Source organism: Salvelinus alpinus, chromosome 30, assembly GCF_045679555.1.
Source record: "Salvelinus alpinus chromosome 30, SLU_Salpinus.1, whole genome shotgun sequence".
NCBI lineage: Eukaryota > Metazoa > Chordata > Actinopteri > Salmoniformes > Salmonidae > Salvelinus > Salvelinus alpinus.
Window position 1 is genome coordinate 35,589,370 of NC_092115.1, and position 19,298 is coordinate 35,608,667.

General features: G+C 42.0%; 2 protein-coding genes across 5 annotated transcripts in view; one reads left to right on the plus strand and one right to left on the minus strand.

Moving 5' to 3' along the window:
* Positions 1–19,210, minus strand: part of LOC139560613 (epidermal growth factor receptor-like) — a 70,830-nt gene extending 51,620 nt beyond the window's left edge. The window contains exon 1 of the mRNA XM_071377542.1: positions 19,101–19,210. The gene's annotated coding sequence lies outside the window, so the exon portion shown is untranslated. The remainder of the gene's footprint in view (positions 1–19,100) is intronic.
* LOC139560614 (matrix metalloproteinase-16-like) overlaps positions 12,186–19,298 on the plus strand; it is a 44,769-nt gene continuing 37,656 nt past the window's right edge. For 2 of the 4 annotated variants that reach the window (XM_071377543.1, XM_071377544.1), the window contains exons 1-5: positions 12,187–12,675; positions 14,214–14,362; positions 14,694–14,708; positions 16,756–16,872; positions 19,119–19,280. In XM_071377543.1, the coding sequence (XP_071233644.1) occupies positions 12,547–12,675; positions 14,214–14,362; positions 14,694–14,708; positions 16,756–16,872; positions 19,119–19,280 (572 nt within the window). In that variant the 5' untranslated portion in view covers positions 12,187–12,546. Of the gene's footprint in view, positions 12,676–14,213; positions 14,363–14,693; positions 14,709–16,755; positions 16,873–19,118; positions 19,281–19,298 lie in introns of all 4 variants that reach the window. The other 2 variants (XM_071377545.1, XM_071377546.1) reach the window with 1 other exon arrangement.

Below are 19,298 nucleotides of genomic sequence, written 5' to 3' on the forward strand. Positions count from 1 at the left end.
ACAGAAAAATACAGAATAAGATTTCAATTTTTTTTGCGAAATGTAACATTTTGAGCCCTGAATGCTGATTGGCTGACAGCCGTGTTATATCAGATCGTATACCACGGTTATGACAAAACATTTATTTTCACTGCTCTAATTACATTGGTAACCAGTTTATAATAGCAATAAGACACCTCAGGGGTTTGTGGTATTTACATTTACATTTAAGTCATTTAGCAGACGCTCTTATCCAGAGCGACTTACAAATTGGTGCATTCACCTTATGATATCCAGTGGAACAACCACTTTACAATAGTGCATCTAACTCTTTTAAGGGGGGGGGGGGGGTTAGAAGGATTACTTTATCCTATCCTAGGTATTCCTTAAAGAGGTGGGGTTTCAGGTATCTCCGGAAGGTGGTGATTGACTCCGCTGACCTGGCGTCGTGAGGGAGTTTGTTCCACCATTGGGGTGCCAGAGCAGCGAACAGTTTTGACTGGGCTGAGCGGGAACTGTACTTCCTCAGAGGTAGGGAGGCGAGCAGGCCAGAGGTGGATGAACGCAGTGCCCTTGTTTGGGTGTAGGGCCTGATCAGAGCCTGAAGGTACGAAGGTGCCGTTCCCCTCACCTCACCTGGTATATGGCCAATATACCACGGCTAAGTGCTGTGTCCAGTAAATATCGGTCCCATGACTTGAATGGGATTTGTGCCACATGCTGAACCATAAATGTACCACAATTCATAAACTTCATCTCCCCTGGAAAAAAAGTGTCTAGACAATATTTCCCCATAGCATTTGGTTTGCAACAGTTGTTGTTTGTCTAAACCTTGCTGCCTGCCTCTCCAACCTGTGCAACAATGTTTCTGTGTCTTTAAAAAAAATCTCCAATGTGCCATATGAGAAAGAACTTGAGGAGACTGACAGCTTCTCTGAGCCAGGCAAATTCATTTATCTGTGATTTTGCAACTACAAGCTTTTGTGTCTCTGTTTTGAGTTTTGAGTTTTATTTCACATACATTTTTTCTTCAGCTCTCAATTGTCTGGATTCCACTGTATTGCACTGTAGCCTTGTCTTACACCCATACTTTTAATATTCTGCTATGTATTTTTCTATATACATTTTGTTTTAGAAGCACTAAATATATTATTTTCTAGGAAATACAGTTGTCTCACAGTCTTGCGCCATTACCATCACACTGAACAAAGTAATCAATTATAGTGCTTTTTCAACATTAAATCATCGTATGGTGTGTACGCTATACCCTGGCATCCCTAGATATGAAAGATTAAAGAGGCATTGTTACATTTGTTTGATAGAATACACCTCTCTCTCTCAGCCAGGTAACATAATGTCTCATGGGCAGTGTATCAGAGGAAATGTCTTGCTCTGAAAAGCAGACCAAGGGTGCACTGCAGTGTAGGAGGGAGTCAGGGGGAGGCTAATGAGGCTATTTTAAACCAACATACTCCATGAAAAAGATCTGATCTGTCTCACCTTTTCATGATGAAATTGGATTGATTATTCACTATTTATATAACGGGTGGGTCTAATTCTGAATGCTGATTGGTTAAAATCGCATTCCAGCCAGTGTCTATTCCACAAGTTACCACCGGCTAAATCTATGAGGTTAAAATGCCTATTCACTCTGTTCAATCTGACTGCACAATCCACTGTCTCATCAGCCCAGCCAAGCAATTTATAAACTTGATCTCCACAACGGCTATGAAAAGCATCTAGACATTATCTCACATTTCTTTTAGACTAACATTTCGTTTTCAACAGCAAAGATTTGTATAAACCTTGCTGTCTGTCTCTCCGACATTTTCAACATTGTTTCAATATTCAAATTCGATCTCCATATTAATGAACGTGTCAGGAGTCAGGACGAGAGAGACAGGCAGCGTTTCTCAGCCAGTCGAAATCATGAATCAGCTGGCATAATTTTTATGGATATAAACAAAGAAATGTCATTTGAAAAAAGGTGAAACGAAACGAAGTGCAGCTAGTTTGTTGTTAGCTAGTTAGTTGTTCCAGCTAGCTAGTTGTTCCAGCTTCAATTTTAAGTTATTGTGTTAGTTGTGTTGTTTGCTAGCTCCTCTGAACAACAGTGTCCTGACAAGTGAGCATATTTTCTATGCCAGGCGAAATCGCGCCTCATTAGCTCATTGTTATTGTCACGACTTCCACCGAAATCGGTTCCTCTCCTTGTTCGGGCAGCGTTTGGCGGTCGGCGTCACCGGTCTTCTAGCCATCGTCAATCCACTTTTCATTTTCCATTTGTTTTGTCTTGTTTTCCTACACACCTGGTTCTCATTTCCCTCATTAAGTGTTGTGTATTTAACCCTCTGTTCCCCCCATGTCTTTGTGTGGAATTGTTTGTTGTAAGTGCTTGTGCACAGGGTTACTGGTGCGCGTCAGGTTTTGTACCCATGTTGATTATTTCTTTATGCCGTTGGTTTTGAAATTAAACTGCTCCGGCTATTACCTAGTTCTGTGTCACGCCCTGACCTTAGAGATCCTTTTTATGTCTTTATTTTGGTTTGGTCAGGGCGTGAGTTGAGGTGGGCATTCTATATTTTGTGTTCTATGTTTTCTGTATTGTTAGTTTCCTTACAGAACTGTTCGTTTTTCCTCTTTGTTATTTTTTTGTTCTAGTGTTCTGATTTTAATAAAATATCATGAACACGTCTCACGCTGCGCTTTGGTCCAGTCATTCACAGGAAGAGGATCGTTACATTCTGCTCTCCTGCGTCTGACTTCACTGCCACCAGTTACGCACCCCTTACAGTTATGGATGTATCCAAATAAATGTAACTAAAAAACAACTTAAACAAATGCAAATGCAGCTACTTTGCTTTATATTCTGGCTGCACTTTTTGACGTGCCTGTAAGTTAGCCGTAGTTGGCTAGCTACTGTAGCAGGCAAGGGATAAGAACGTTGCCAGCCAGTATGGCAATGAAACATTTAGAACGAACAACTGGGTCGCGTCCATAGATACAGAACAAAAAGACAGAACGACTGGGTCTCGTCGCTGGCAACTGAACCGATAGAACGAACGACAAGCTGGCTTGGGTAGCAACCCAAGATTTGTGTCTATATCTTGTGGAAGGATGAAATAGTATGAATAAATTCATCAAGCCAGCTGGTCATCAAGCCAGCTGACTTTGTCTCGTGCCAATATATCCTCCAAACACTGGCTTCTCAGGCATTATCACTTAAATGTACTGTACAATGTACATTCTGATACTGTACTTTCCTTAAGGGTTGAAACAGGACAGGATGATTCGTCTGCCGCTTGTGGAAAGATTCCTATTGGATTAAAGTAACCAGGTTCATTCATATACTCTGAGTGTTTACTGTATTACCCAATGGGCTGCTATGGAGACCACATGTTCTGACAAGAACTGTATTGGCCTGGGGAGATTGTTGGGAAACGGTAAAACCATCACCATGCAATGAGAGAAGTTCTGTTTCACTGTGTCAGCACAAAAATGTGTGTGTGTGTGTGTGTGTGTGTGTGTGTGTGTGTGTGTGTGTGTGTGTGTGTGTGTGTGTGTGTGTGTGTGTGTGTGTGTGTGTGTGTGTGTGTGTGTGTGTGTGTGTGTGTGTGTGTGTGTGTGTGTGTGTGTGTGTTTGTGTTTGTGTGTGTGTCTACCTGTGTACCTGTGTACCTGTGTACCTGTGTACATGCATGCGTGTGTGGATATGAGTTTCACTGTTTTTATACAGTACATATGCTATCTCATCCATCACAAAACAATGTTGTTGCCATTAACAGTAGGGGAATCGACCAGTGAAAATATTGTCCATCTTGTGAAGTCCCCATTGCGCATTCAAATATTAGCTAGTTTTAGCTGTGTGAACAGAGTGAAAACTGCCTGGAGGAAAGCAGACGCTTTACAGATATCAGGTGGTGTTCTGTAATCTCTGCAGCTCTGCTAATGAACTCTTAATTATGTGGTGTTAGGCTGTTTGTTCACAGTGCCTGGAGCCTTCTTATATCACTGAACCGTTGACATAGCCTGGTTAATGCAGACTGAATGATGTGAACAAACCATTTCCAGGCTACCATTGACAATAATAGGATTCAGTTATCCCGTTCAACATTTCAAGTCTGCTGTGTGTGTTCTCCACATTTGAGTGTTATCCTACAGTTCTGAAAGGGGGCAGAGTCAGTTGACCAGAACTAACAACTGTACTGAAAAACTGTTGGAGCAACAAAACCTATAGGTAGGAACAAGAACTGTCATCTTCTTATAATGCTGATATACCAACCCAAAGCCATAACAACACCTCTAATGGAGTGATGGGTCTATCTGGCAGATGGTATATAGCCTCAAACTGACACAGGATCCTCCTATATGATATGCCATATGGTGTTTACAGTACTGTACAGTACCTCCCCCTCCTCCTCTGTGTGCCTGTCTCCACGCACCTCCAAGATACTTCTCTCTCTGAGGAGGATTGGGGAGGGGTCTCTCTGTGTATCATTTGGTTTCAAGTTTTTTCCTTCTTCCTACATTCAATGAATAACTTAGTTAGATGAGAGGACCCTGGTCCAGCTGGAGCCTCTCATGCAGATCAAACCAGAGCAGAGCCCTGAGACCTGGAGGGCACCTCCCTCACATCATAGTCACGGCAGCATCCCCCATCGCTCTGCTTCAATTAACCATTTCATTGGTTTGACTGCTTTGTCCGGTTGTTGTTGAATAATGATGGACATGTAGCTATCATAGTTGGGTTTCTTTTCTTTTAGTTACTGTAGATGCTCCTAATACCTTCTTCAGTCAACTGTGAGTAGACTATACACCTGCTTCCTACCAATATTTTCCTTCTTTGTGTGAAGAACATGTTTTGTCCTCCAATAGATCTTTCCCTGAGGAACAGGTCTTAACTACACGAGGAGGGGCTAAATTGAAAGGTGGTGAGGGAAAGAAAGGAGGGATGACCAACCACTACCTTCATTCAGCCACCACTCTCCCTTTTCAGAGGAATCCCCAGTAGGCTAGCTGGTCATTATGTTGTGTTTGTTTAGAGTTTCTGCTTGGCTGACAGCTGTGGTATGGGGCTGGGGCTCTGAGTAGGTTAGGGTCTACACAAACAGCCTGAGGGAGGGAGAGAGCGGTGGAGAGTACCAGATAATCATGGTTGGTGCGTGCTCTGATACAGGGTTAAAGGGGGAGTTATGGGGACAGGTTGATTAGCAGGGTCTGTCACAACAACATGTTTTTAATATGGCCATTAATTTATATTTGGGTCAACAGCATCATGGACCAAAAAAATGTATTTCATTTTCTTGTGTAAATGCAGATCTGAAATGCCATGGTGTTCTCTTGTTTTCAGAAGTGTTGTAAACCTTTAAGCAATAAGGCATGAGAACCTTGGAATTATTGTGTGAATAACTCCTGACTAAGGGCTGTTCTTAGGCCCTACGCGAAGCTAAGGGCCGGGAAACAGCCCTTAGGAGGTTGTTATTCACAATAATTCCCGGGTTCTCATGCCTTATTGCTTTTATAAAACTGTTGCCAACATATTAAAAAAAGATTAACGACATGTTTTCACTAAAAACATTATTTGAATGAGTACATTTGTTTTATTCCATCCTTCCACCATTCAATATAGTCTGGGAAAAAGCCAGTTGTTAGTTCTGAGATTCTGAAGTTGTTAGCCAAATGGGCTGGTCATCTATTCTATTGGCATGGACTGATTAAGTAAATAAGGTTGCCACGGAGGCTAGCTAACACAATCCCATCAAGCAGCTGAAATGACAGCAAACTATCTGCATTTTCGTTTGTTTAACCTTTGTTTCTATTGCCATTTCTTTGCATATATTCATTAACTACGATGGATATACTACGGCATGTCTTATTTTGGAAAAAATATGTTTCTTGAAAAATACTTTCATCAACATAAATACTTTTATCATTTTATCAGGAGTAATAAACTGGTATTGGCTGTGACCATTTTATTGAATAAAAAATGTCCCCAATACATCTTGTGCGGGTGTCATTACTTTCACATCATAAACATTACATTTTTAATAAACATTTATAAATAATTATTTATATTCCTTATTGCATAAATATGGAATTACTTGTTAAAATTGTTATGTATTTACAATTTCTAAGTAGCTATATTGAGAACAAGTAGGTGCTTTACACCTGAAGAAGACAGGAGTATGATATTTAATGTGTACTTACATTTTTCTTAACAAATATGTGTAGATTGTGGTGGTAATTATTGTGTGGCTGTAATGACTAGGGTAATCCCTCAAGAACGGTGACAACTTTTTTGAGAATTTTACTTCTGGGTAACCAAGACTATGACTAGAGTAATGGTAAAATGCATTACTTGTTAAAAATAACTTGGTGGAAAAGTATATTGAAAATATGATTGAATGCTATAAAGACAGTGAAAGATTAAGTAATAAGCAGTACAGGGATAGACCCTTTTTATGCAAATGTTCTACATTTTGTTCTACTTTGTGATGGTAATGACAGTGTTGGTAACCACAACAGAATGAGATTTATTTTTTCAAATAGAGGACAATCCAGACGAGTTATAGCCCTTGCAGTAATGACGCAGAATAAAAATAATGTTCTATTTTTATGCATTCTTGGAGATTGAGATATAATTTCAAACACTGTCATATCCTTGTTCTCCACTTCCCAGTTCTTGTGTGACTTGATGTCTAAAATGTTGAAAATGATTGATTACTTTGTTCAGTGTGATGGTAATGGCGCAAGACTGTGAGACAACTGTATTTCTTAGAAAATAATATATTTAGTGCATAAAAAATGTATAAAGCAAAATAATATTATTTTTCTAACCAGGTGCATTAAATATAAAGTGTAATACATAGCAGAATAGGAAAAGTCTGGGTAGGAAAAGTCTGGGTGTGAGAAATGTCTGGGTGTGTGCCCTGCTAAAACAGGGCAAAACATATTGAAAGCTGAAAAAAAACAATTTTAGGTTATTTTACTGTTTACTTAATATATGTAAAATAAAAATCACAATGCATTTTTTTCTTAAAAATAGAACCGAGACACAAAAAAGCTTGAAGTTGCAAAATTACAGAGAAATGAATTTGCCTGGCTCAGAGAAGCTGTCAGTCTCGTCACGTCGGCGATTTCAAAAAAGAAACAGCAACGTTGTTGCACAGGTTGGAGAGGCAGGCAGCAAGGTTTAGACAAACAGCAACTGTTGCAAACCAAATGTTAGGCTAGTAGAAATATTGTGTAGATGCTTTTTTTTACCAGGGGAGATTAAGTTTATGAATTGTGGTACATTTATGGTTTAGCATGTGGCACAAATCCCATTCAAGCCATGGGACCGATAGTAGCATTTTTCGCGCATCATGCCCAAATCATCCGAAAGTTGAGGGCCTAGTAGTGTCTGCAGGTTTATGTTTTTTCCTTTTCAATTAAGCCCTAGACAACCAGGTGTGGGGAGTTCCTTACTAATTGGTGCACACACTTGCACAATGCACACTTGCACAATGCACACATATTTTCCCCTTACTTATTTTGGCAAACACAGAGACAAGCATACCCATTTTGGTAACAATTTACCAGACACCCAGTCATAACCATGTCATAATATGTCATAGTTGACATAGCTTGTCATAACCTGTCATAACACTCTCATGACCCATATATTTATACCTGTTGTGATATATATTGTGTTATTTTATGGCTGGTTATGACACCTACATAAGAGTGTCAAAACCAACATTTATTCAAATGTATTTTTTTCCCTGCCAAGAAGTTTCCTTTCGTTTGAAAGTTTGCTTTGGTGTTGTCATAATGAATTCTTTAGTCATGTTTTTTTCCATCATATTTCAAATAACTTTCAGAAAATGCACTTTATGACACTGTCATGAAGCATTAGGACCATCCTGTGTCACTTTATTTGGACTACGAAAATGCACTTTATGACACGGTCAAGAAGCATTATGACCATCCTAATCATATAAGCCAGATAGGCCTATCACGTACATTCCCTTATGTCAGTCATCAGTTAAAAAGAGGGTGTCTTGTCCTGCTCCTGCATTCATCCCAGTCATCAGCAACAGAGCATTGGGGTAGGTGCATGTCTGACATCAATTTGTGCGCAATTACAATGATAATTGAAAATGGTACATTTCAGAAAATGTTATGTAACATAAACATAATATTGACAAGTAGGCTATGGCGTAATGGAATGTGTTGCCTTGTGAGGTAGGTTTTGTGGGTTTTGACACTCTTATGAAGGTGTCATAACCAGCCATACAAGAACTACTGTTGAAGGTTTTGTGTGTTTTGACACTCTTATGAAGGTGTCATAACCAGCCATAAAATAGTACAATATGTCACAACAGGTCTTAATATATGTGTCAAGACAGTGTTATGACCATATTATGACAGTTATGTCAGCTGTTAGGACGTTATGATATGGTTATGACAGTGTCATAATGTGTTATTACACTGGGTGTCAAGTGTTACCTTAATCTTCTCTAAGACGGCAAACTAGTTGCAACACATCCACATGCTAAAAATAATTTGAAGATCAGAAAATGTAATTTTAGTGTGTCACCATCTTGCTTCATGGAGGAGGTTATGGAACAGGCACAGTTTGAGCTACTCTAGGAAGTGACGTTGCAGGCAAGGTCAGTGCTGCCCCTTCTCATTGAGTATCTCAAGTTGAAAGCCGACTGGGATACTGCAGACTGCTGTAGCCACTAAATGATCCTTATAACTTCTTCTGTGTGCGATACTAAAACAATCGGTTCAAGGACATACATCTGGTGAAATAGCAGCACGTATTGGTACCATTATTGTGTTCGATTAAAAAAAATATATTCACGGATATTGACCACGAAGATCTCCATACTTTGATTGACTATAATGGGGGATTCTGTTTTCTAAAAACATTGCCTGCAGTACCCCGGTCAGCCTTGAACTGAAATCCTCAATGAGAGGGGCCAGTCGTTCTCCCCTGCTCCAACATAATGTGATAACGACTGAAAGGGAAAGAGGATACCTACAACTGAATGCATTCAACCGAAATGTGTATTCTGCATTTCACCAAACCAATTTGAATTAGAGAGGTGCGGGGGGCTGTCTTAATCGATATCATCAGGGCCCGGGAGAAGTTGTTGTTGGGGGTTAACTGCCTTGTTCAAGGGCAGACTGATGTGACCAAAAACAATTATTTCAGTCCTGGCTGTCCCCCCATATAGTCTGCTCTGTGTACAGAAAAACAAACAAACACACACACATTTTTGTACTGACAAAGTGAAACAGGACTTGTCTCATTGGTGATGGTTTACTGTTTCCCAATGATCTCTCCAGGCAAATACAGTTCTTGTCAGAGCATGTGGTCTCCATAGCAGCCCATTGGGTAATACAGTAAACACTCGGAGTATATGAATGAACCTGGTTACTTTAATCCAATAGGAATCTTTCCACAAGCGGCAGACGAGTCATTCTGTCCTGTTTCAACCCTTAAGGAAAGTACAGTATCAGAATGTCCATTGTACAGTACATACAAAGGTATTCAGACCCCTTGACTTTTTCCACATTTTGTTACGTTACAGCTTTCATCTAAAATATATTCAATTGTTTTTTCCCCCACATCAATCTATGCACAATACCCCATAATGACAAAGCAATTTAAAAGCAAAATGCATTTTTTTTTTTTTTATATGACATTTACATAAGTATTCAGACCCTTTACTCAGTACTTTGTTGAAGCGCCTTTGGCAGTGAATACAGCCTTGAATCTGCAAGCTTGGGACACCTGTATTTGGGGAGTTTCTCCCATTCTTCTCTGCAGATCCTCTCAAGCTCTGTCAGGTTGGATGGGGAGTGTTGCTGCACAGCTATTTTCAGGTCTCTCCAGAGATGTTCGATCCGTTTCAAGTCCGGGCTCTGGCTAGGCCACTCAAGGCATTCAGAGACTTGCCCCAAAGCCACTCCTGCATTGTCTTGGCTGTGTGCTTAGGGTCGTTTTCCTTTTGGAAGGTCCTGACTAGTCTCCCAGTCCCTGGTCCTGAAAAACATACCCACAGCATGATGCTGCCACCACCATGTTTCACTGTAGGGATGGTACCAGGTTTCCCCCAGACGTGATGCTTGACATTCAGGCCAAAGAGTTCAATTTTGGTTTCATCAGACCAGAGAATCTTGTTTCTCATGGTCTGAGACTCTTTAGATGCCTTTTGGACAACTCCAAGAGGGATGTCATGTGCCTTTTACTGAAGAGTGGCTTCCGTCTGGCCACATAAAGGCCTGATTGGTGGAGTGCTGTAGAGATGAACTATGAGTGACCATCAGGTTCTCGGTCACCTCCCTGACCAAGGCCCTTCTCCCCTCGATTGCTCAGTTTGGCCGGGTGGCGCGCTCTAGGAAGAGTCTTGGTGGTTCCAAACTTCTTCCATTTAAGAATGATGGAGGCCACTGTGTTGTTGGGGACCTTCAATGCTGCAGAAATGTTTTGGTACCCTTCCCCAGATCTGTGCCTCGACACAATCCTGTCTCGGAGCTCTACGGAAAATTCCTTCAACCTCGTGGCTTGGTTTTTGCTCTGACATGCACTGTCAACTGCGGGACCTATAGACAGGTGTTTGCCTTTCCAAATCATGTCCAATCAATTGAATTTACCACAGGTGGACTCCAATCAAGTTGTAGAAACATCTCAAGATGATCAATGGAAACAGGATGCACCTTGGAAACAGGATGCACCTGAGTTCAATTTCAGGTCTCAAAGCAAAGTGTCTGAATACTTATGTAAATAAGGTATTTAAATAAGGTATTGCTACAATTTCTAAAAACCTGTTTTCGCTTCATCATTATGGGGTATTGTGCGTAGATTGAGGAGGGGAAAAAAGTATGAAGTCGATTTTAGAAAAAGGCTGTAACCACCAAACGTAACGTAACAAAATGTGAAAAAAGTCAAGGGGTCTGAATACTTTCCGAATGCACTGAGTAGTCAATCCAATTTCATCATGAAAAGGTGAGACAGATCTGTGGCGATTTTCCATGGAGTGTGTTGGTTTACCGTAGCCTCATTTGGCTCCCCCTGACTCCCTCCTACCCTGCAGTGCACCCTGGGTCTGTGGTCAAGAGCAAGACATTGAGAGATAGAGGCGTATTCTATCCAACAAATGTAACAATGCCTCTTTAATCTTTCATATCCATTGAGTAGGGTGTAGCATACACCATATAATTATTTAATTAAGATCTATCTTGACCCCATTGAAGTAGTAGTAGGGAACCTGTTTCTCAATACAACACTGCCAGCGTGTGGTTAAAGTACAGTATCTCTGTCTCATGCAGATTCCTGACATTGGTACCCAGATGAGGTTTCTTGTCTCCATGCATTCATTCACCAATCACCATGAACCTGCTAATGGAGTATTTCCAAGAGTGGTGTTAGGATAGGCTTATCTGACTGAATGGTTATTGATATTAAAATGCTTGTCTTCACTGAATATCATATGTGTATCTTTGTATGTATCTTGTCACGGAATAGGCCATATGATTAAAACTGTTAATATACCCAGTATTACATTACATTGTTATAACCGTGTAATAGTTTGTACTTGAATGATATCACTGCATATTGAAGGATGATTGTTCCATCTGTCTGGGGCTATTTCTATTCCCAATATACATATTTTATACCAGGTTACATTACATTTGCCTGACGACTGAAACGGAATTCTTCCTCTGCTCTATGTTCAATGGGGAGAAGAAACTAACATCTCTGGGCCACTGGCGTATAGTTTACCACCGCTGCAACCCCCAACCCTTACTAAAAACGAAATATATCAAATAAAATGTAGGTTGGGGTCCACCCGGAGTTCAGGTCCACCAGATAGCATATGAACACGTCATAAACCATGATATTCTCTTTAAATTACAGGCAATTTGCTTTAAAACTGCAACATTTTCTCTCAGACTCGTGGCAAAATGTGTAGAATAGCAGGAAATTGGCTCAGGGATTAACATTGTGTTAATAGTAAGATAAATATTTTTGGGGAAAAAGCTGAGATTGTCCAGTCTTTCAAGGATCCCTCTAAAACGGCAACATTTTCTCTCAGCCTCATGGTTAAATGTGTAAAATAGCATGAGCTATAAAACTGCCGTGGGCGTACATCGCGTTGCGTTTGGGAGCAAGGAGTTTGGGTAGCCAGGCAAACATTACATGACGCTGGTCTTTACGCCTTCATGGGGAGTGTTGCGCTGCTGGAAACATCAAAGCGCAGGCGTAGACTCTGGAGGTATGATTACTGTACATGGCCATCGATGCCGCTGGATAAACCAAACCAGCGATGTAAATAACAGCGACGGAGGCGGTGGATCTAACATGCCTAATTCTATCACAGCTTGACATGAGCAAATAATACATGGCATCTGGGTTTATCCCCTTGGCAAAACCACCGCGGCCGTCCTTTTATGCGCGTCTCCGACTTTGGCTTTGACAGCTCACCGGATGGTTTTCTTAATTTGACTCACGAACCTAATCACACGACGGGCGGTTTTATCTAATAACCCACTTGGGAAAAACGGGTCATTATGACCTTAGTATCCTCATCTAAAAGAAAACCATTGGATTGTTTTTACGCAGCAGCGTTCTGCTTGCATTTCTTGCTGTGGATTGTATGCGCTGTGTCCGGAGAAGAGCATCATCAGTTCAGCGTTGAGGTAAGATAAATGGCCTGCTAGTGCTTCGCGGCTGCTCATCATACATTGCTGTGCACTCTCCTCTGCTCGGGTGGCAGCGCTCTGCGCGAAAAACAACATTAACTGTAGACGAGGGTTGTTATTTACCTGCTACATCATCACTGAAGCATGGTGGATGGCATGGCAAATGTATCTGATTCGGATGGATGTTTCAAGACGCGCGGAACATCGAAATTATTATGCGTTCTATTCTTTTTTTTACAATCACAAAAACAACATCGGATGCTGTTGGCATTGTTTTGAACGAGATGGTCCAGCGCCCTTCCGCTCAGTCGGCTCATGAGCTGACACCGTCTGTAATATTTGTTATCATACATCTGTAAATATATATATGTAGTATACTGTATATACTAGTGTTCTATAAATTGCCTACGCAACTGGGTGGGTTTATGGTTGTGCAGATTAATATGTGATCCAAGTTGCGTAATAGGTTATATCGGGTTGAATATATTGTACCATATTAATTGCTTCTGTCATATTATCTGTATAGGTCTAGTCTACTGTAGGCTATTCGCTCTCATCCCTCAAGTCAAATGACACTGTTAAATGCCACGTTCTGGCCTCGGATCCTTATTCAGTCCTTTGTGCTGTGAACCAGAACCTGGGCCTTAGCTATACACAGACAAAACAAACAAACAACCATTGGCTACACCTGATTGAGGGATGGTGGAAAGATGGACAAACAACAACAAGGCATTTGGCTCAGTGAGCAGCGGAGAGCAAGCGATAGAGATACAGGGATAGATGAAGGATTAGCGGGAGCGTCTCATAAGCTGGGTAATGATGGCGATTGCGAGGCAGCAGCAGTTGGTTGGCAGTGTGGACAGCTGTGGTGGAGCGTGGCTGCCTGCCTAGCCGCCACCTCATGGCTCTTGGCTACGGTAAACGGGGGATTGGGTCTGACAATGACCCCTGGACGACACTGAATCTCTGCTTTACTCAGAAGGAGTGCAGTGGTGGCAGTGTCACTCTGTGTGGGTGGCAGCTTTGACCAGTGGTGGTTATAGGTAGAAACCCTGAGTGAATGTTATTGGGAACTGATTCGGGTAACTGGGCATAGCCATGTGGGTTACAATGTTCAGCCTTGAATACTGGACTTTGGTCCATCCTAATATGCAGAAAATCTGAACCTGAACTAGGCCTTTTCTCTGTCAGTGTCACTGTGTGTGGGTGGAAGCTTTGAGCAGTGGTGGTGATAGACAGCACGGAGTGTTCCTGTAACTCTGGAAGGCATGGAGGTATACTGTAGCCCGTAGGACGTAGTTTACAGACTACACTTCCGTCCCGAGAGTTATGAACCTGGACTGTACGATCAGTTTGACTCATACTAGAGACTTTATGAACAAGGACAGACCTGCATCTGTTTCACGCTGTCATTTCTATCTTGGTGACAATGACCAAAATGTAGCTTATAACTCACGTAATAACAAAGTAATAGCAGCATTTGTCATGACTCTCTCTCTCTCTCCCTCTCTCCTCCCCCTCTCTCTCTCCTGTAGGGATGGCTACAGAAGTACGGCTACCTGCCCCACACAGACCCCAGAATGGCTGTCCTGCGCTCAGCCCAGACCATGCAGCAAGCCATCGCGGCAATGCAGCGCGTCTACGGCCTCAATGTCACAGGGACACTGGATGAGAGGACCACATAGTGAGTAGATACACACACACTTACACACGCGCGCGCGCACGCAGACGCAGACACACACACACACACACACACACACACACACACACACACACACACACACACACACACACACACACACACACACACACACACACACACACACACACACACACACAGACAGAATGGCACTGATGTATCAGTGAAAATAGGAACACAAAAAAGTAATTATCACCAATGATAAATGTATGTAGCCTACATTGACTTACCCAAATGAGCTCCAACATCTCTAACTAGCAGCCCATTGAGATCATAACACTTTTCATTCTTCTCTTTCTTGCTTAAATTGATGAAGTGATATCACACTAAGGTGAGGCTCTATCTTTTACATATTATCTCTGAGCACAGTATTCCATATGTGTTACATGGGTTTGAATGTAACTAGATTAGTCATTGAAGCTCTAACCTGGCCAACACAGTCTCACCACTTTTTCTCAGAATGGAAAGAACCATTTCCGTCAACTAGATGTCACATGTTTATGGTCATATATTTACTTTGTTTTGTACTATAATATTTTTTTGTTTCGCTCCCAGAAGTAATATACGGTGCCTTCGGAAAGTATTCAGACCCCTTGACTTTTTCCACGTTTTGTTACGTTACAGCCTTATTCTAAAATTGATTAAAGAAAACATTTTCCTCAGCAATCTACACATAATACCCCATAATGTGTGAGAGCGAAATTACAGGATGATGTTATAATGCTGTTATTGCATCAAAGTGTTGTTTTATGGAATAGAATAGGGTTCTTAGAACACTGTCATCTTTGTGTGTTCTTCTGAGTTGGGCGTCTGGGGGTTTAATGCTGATAGTGGATTTACGATGCATTTGGTGATAAAATCTAAAGAAAGCATTCCATAGCATGAGTTAGTGTTTGTGTGCTGGGAGGTACCAGGGTGGCGATGGCTCGCTTATGGATAATTATGAGAGGAACCTTGTTTTGGGGGTCAGACCCTGGTTTCCACACAATGAGAACAGTCTATACAGCAGATACTGTCTGCTGTGAATTATTCATTTATTTCATATAAAATCCTAACAAATCCTAACCCATTTCACACATCTGTTGTTTGTCATGAACATTCAGGAGGATGTACTTTGCTATAAAATGCTGTGGCTCAAATCCGCTCGTTGGGCTCTCAACGAATCTTCTAAGGGTGGTTCGTCGACCAGCTTTATTATTGCAAAAATGAATCAATGTTATTAATACTTTTTGAATAAAGTAATATCCTGATTAGTGATTGATCTTGTCTCTCCTCATTATTGATTCGAATTTTCATGACAAATGACAAAGCGAAAACATTTAAAAAAAAACATTTTTGCAAAAAAAAACTGAAATACCTTATTTACATAAGTCTGAACCACCAAGTCTCTTCCTAGAGCTGGCCGCCCGGCCAAACTGAGCAATCGGTGGAGAAGGGCCTTGGTCAGGGAGGTGACCAAGAACCCAATGGTCACTCTGACAGAGCTCTAGAGGTCCTCTGTGAAGATGGGAGAGCCTTCCAGAAGGACAACCTTCTCTGCAGCACTCCACCAATCAGGCAAAAGGGAGTGCAACTCAATATTAGGAAGGTGTTCCTAATGTTTTGTACACTCAGTGTATATTATAGTGGTGAAGTACTAGTCCCATTGTCCACTTCACTGCAGTATGTAAGGCTGTGTGTTTGGTATTCTAGTTCAGAGTAGTTCTTGATGTGGCATCAGATATAACCAGTCAAACATCCTGTAGGTACACTACATGACCAAAAGTATGTGGTCACTTGCTCGTCGAACATCTCATTCCAAAATCATGGGCATTAATATGGAGTTGGTCCCCCCTTTGCTGCTATAACAGCCTCCACTCTTCCGGGAATTATTTCCACTTGGGGACTTGCTTCCATTTAGCCACAAGAGCATTAGTGAGGTCGGGCACTGATGTTGCGCGATTAGACCTGGCTCGCCGTCGGCGTTCCAATTCATCCCAAAGGTTTTCGATGGGGTTGAGGTCAGGGCTCTGTGTAGGCCAGGCAAGTTCTTTCACACCGATCTCGACAAACCATTTCTGTATGGACCTATCTTTGTGCATGGGGGCATTGTCATGCTGAAACAGGAAAGGGCCTTCCCCAAAAGTTGGATGCACAGAATTGTCTAGAATGTCATTGTATACTGTAGCGTTAAGATTTCCCTTCACTGGAACTAAGGGGCCTAGCCCGAATCATGCAAAACAGCCCCAGACCATTATTCCTCCTCCACCAAACTTTACAGTTGGCACTAAGTATTGGGGCAATTAGCGTTCTCCTGGAATCCGCCAAACCCAATCTGTTATCCTCCTCTTCCCTCCATTGTCCTCTTCTTCCACCTCCACTACTTCCTTTGTTCTTAGTTGGATGAAGAGGCCGAGGTGTGGAAATCCAGACAAACTAAAGGGCATTTCAAGGTCGCGGAAGCGGAGGTACGCACTGACGGGGCAGAAGTGGCAGCGAACACACATCACTTACAGGTGAGAAATGTAGGCCGGCACATGCACGCACACACGCATCACCTACAGGTGAGAGACTCATTCCAGCAGCCTTGACGGTTACCATGACAACCAGCCGTTAGTCAGATTAGCCAAGGGTTATTATAGGGTTCTGTGTTTGTCAGTGTAGTTATTAATTTGTGCTCTCTCTTCATCTCTCTTCCTCCGTGTGTCACATTCCCTCAGCGTTGCCTTAGAGATAGCACATATGGGCACACACGCACACACGCGCACACACACAAACCCACACCCACCCACCCACACGCACACAAACCCACGCGCACACCCGCACACACACACACACACACACACACACACACACACACACACACACACACACACACACACACACACACACACACACACACACACACACACACACACACACACACACACACACACACACACACACACTTTCTTCTTCTTTGCATTCCATTGCATTCCTTTGCAGTTATCTTTAATTTCTCCTTTTAAGAGTACCAGAAGACAAACTGCCAAATTTTAATAGCAAGGACGATCGAGGACGAGGACAACTTTTACTTCGTCCATTTCTCTCCAAATTCCTCTATGTAAATCATCCAATAATCGCACCAAAAATATTCAAATTCCCCATCTTATCACGCGTGATTAAGTTTCCACTGTTAATGGGGTCTGAGAGAGCGGGATAAGGGGTGCTGCTCGGCGCGGTGGGAAATTGACAGGTTACAGCCGTAATAGACGATAACACTGTCAATTTATTTAAATCCTTCCTTCCTTCCTGCATGTGAATTGATGAGGCACCTCTTCTAATGGAATGTCAGTCAGCCTGGCTGTCGCTGCTGACTGCACTCTCTACATGAAAATGAGTTGGGGAGAGAAAACGGGGAAGAAGATTCCTCTCGTTCACTCTCTCTCTCTCCCTCTCCCTCTCCCTCTCTCTCCCTCTCTCTCTCTCTCTCTCTGTCTGCGAGCGACTGATAACGACAGCTGTGTTAAAAGTGCAGTGAAAGCTGCTGGGTTTGTTGGAATAGTTTAACACTGAAACTTTTTCGAGCGTCTCGTCAACCATTTTAGAGAATATTCTCCCCAAGCAATAGTGGGAGGGTGGTTCAGATTTGGACCTACAGTATATGATATGTGGTGCTGTATGTGACGCTGTAGCCATCTCTTTCTTTCTCTATTTAAAATGCTCTGTTTGCGGTGCTGCCTTGTGTTAAAGCTTTGTTGTAGCTTCTCTTCCTGCAATCGAATGACCTCATGGGTGGAATGTTATTAATATATTTTAGAAATCTCATAATTAATCTGTCACGCCCTGACCGTAGAGATCCTTTTTATGTCTCTATTTTGGTTGGTCAGGGCGTGAGTTTGGGTGGGCATTCTATGTCTGGTGTTCTATGCTGTCCTTGTTTTGTATTTCTATGTGTTTGGCCTGGTATGGTTCTCAACCAGAGGCAGCTGTCTATCGTTGTCTCTGATTGAGAATCATACTTAGGTAGCCTGTTCCCGCCTGTGTTTGTGGGTGGTTGTTTTCTGTTTTGTGTGTTCACCTTACAGGACTGTTCGTTTATCGTTTTTGTTGTTTTGTCAAGTGTTTCATATTTTAATTAAAATAATGAACACTTACCACGCTGCACCTTGGTCCTCCTCTCCTTCTCCAGACGACGAGCGTTACATAATCAACATTCTTTTTTTTTTAAATGCTGAAAATCCAGTGTTTCTATGTCAAACGGTTTGTTATGTTTTAGTCTTCTGTGATGTATATAAAGTATAATATTGGGATGCAAACTCAACATTTAATACATACCTGACATGGTACAGGTGTCTTCTTTTTTTAAGCCACTAACCATGTGTGTGTGGTGCACACTTTTGTTTCAAAGTAGATTTGTTTAAGACTACCAAGAAACACTCTGTGTGACCTTGATTTAGCCCACTGCGGTAAAAATTATGAATGATGTGGGTATAATTGTTCCGGTTAGATCAGAATAGGAGTTAAATCTTTCTAAGGAGTAAAATATTACTGTCAATGTCTTATAAAAAAAATGACCAGTGAAATGTTGCTCTCATCTAGCTGGTGGTACCATCCAACCTCCCAATAACCCCCCACCCAGGATGGATCACACAATCTGTTTTCCACTTTTATCATATTCCCTATCCATTTCTCTCCTAACATCAGGTCTTTATTGTAAAACATGTTGTCAATGTAAAGAACACTATGTTCTTAATTGACTCACCCTCTCTTCCTCCCTCAGCATAAAGAACGTCACGCCCAAAGTGGGCTCCAGGGAGACCCACGATGCCATCCGGCGTGCGTTCGACGTGTGGCAGGGGGTGACGCCGCTTCACTTCGAGGCCGTCCCTTACAGCGCCCTGGAGAGCGGCAGGCGTGATGTGGACATCACCATCATCTTCGCCTCAGGTGAGAATTGTAT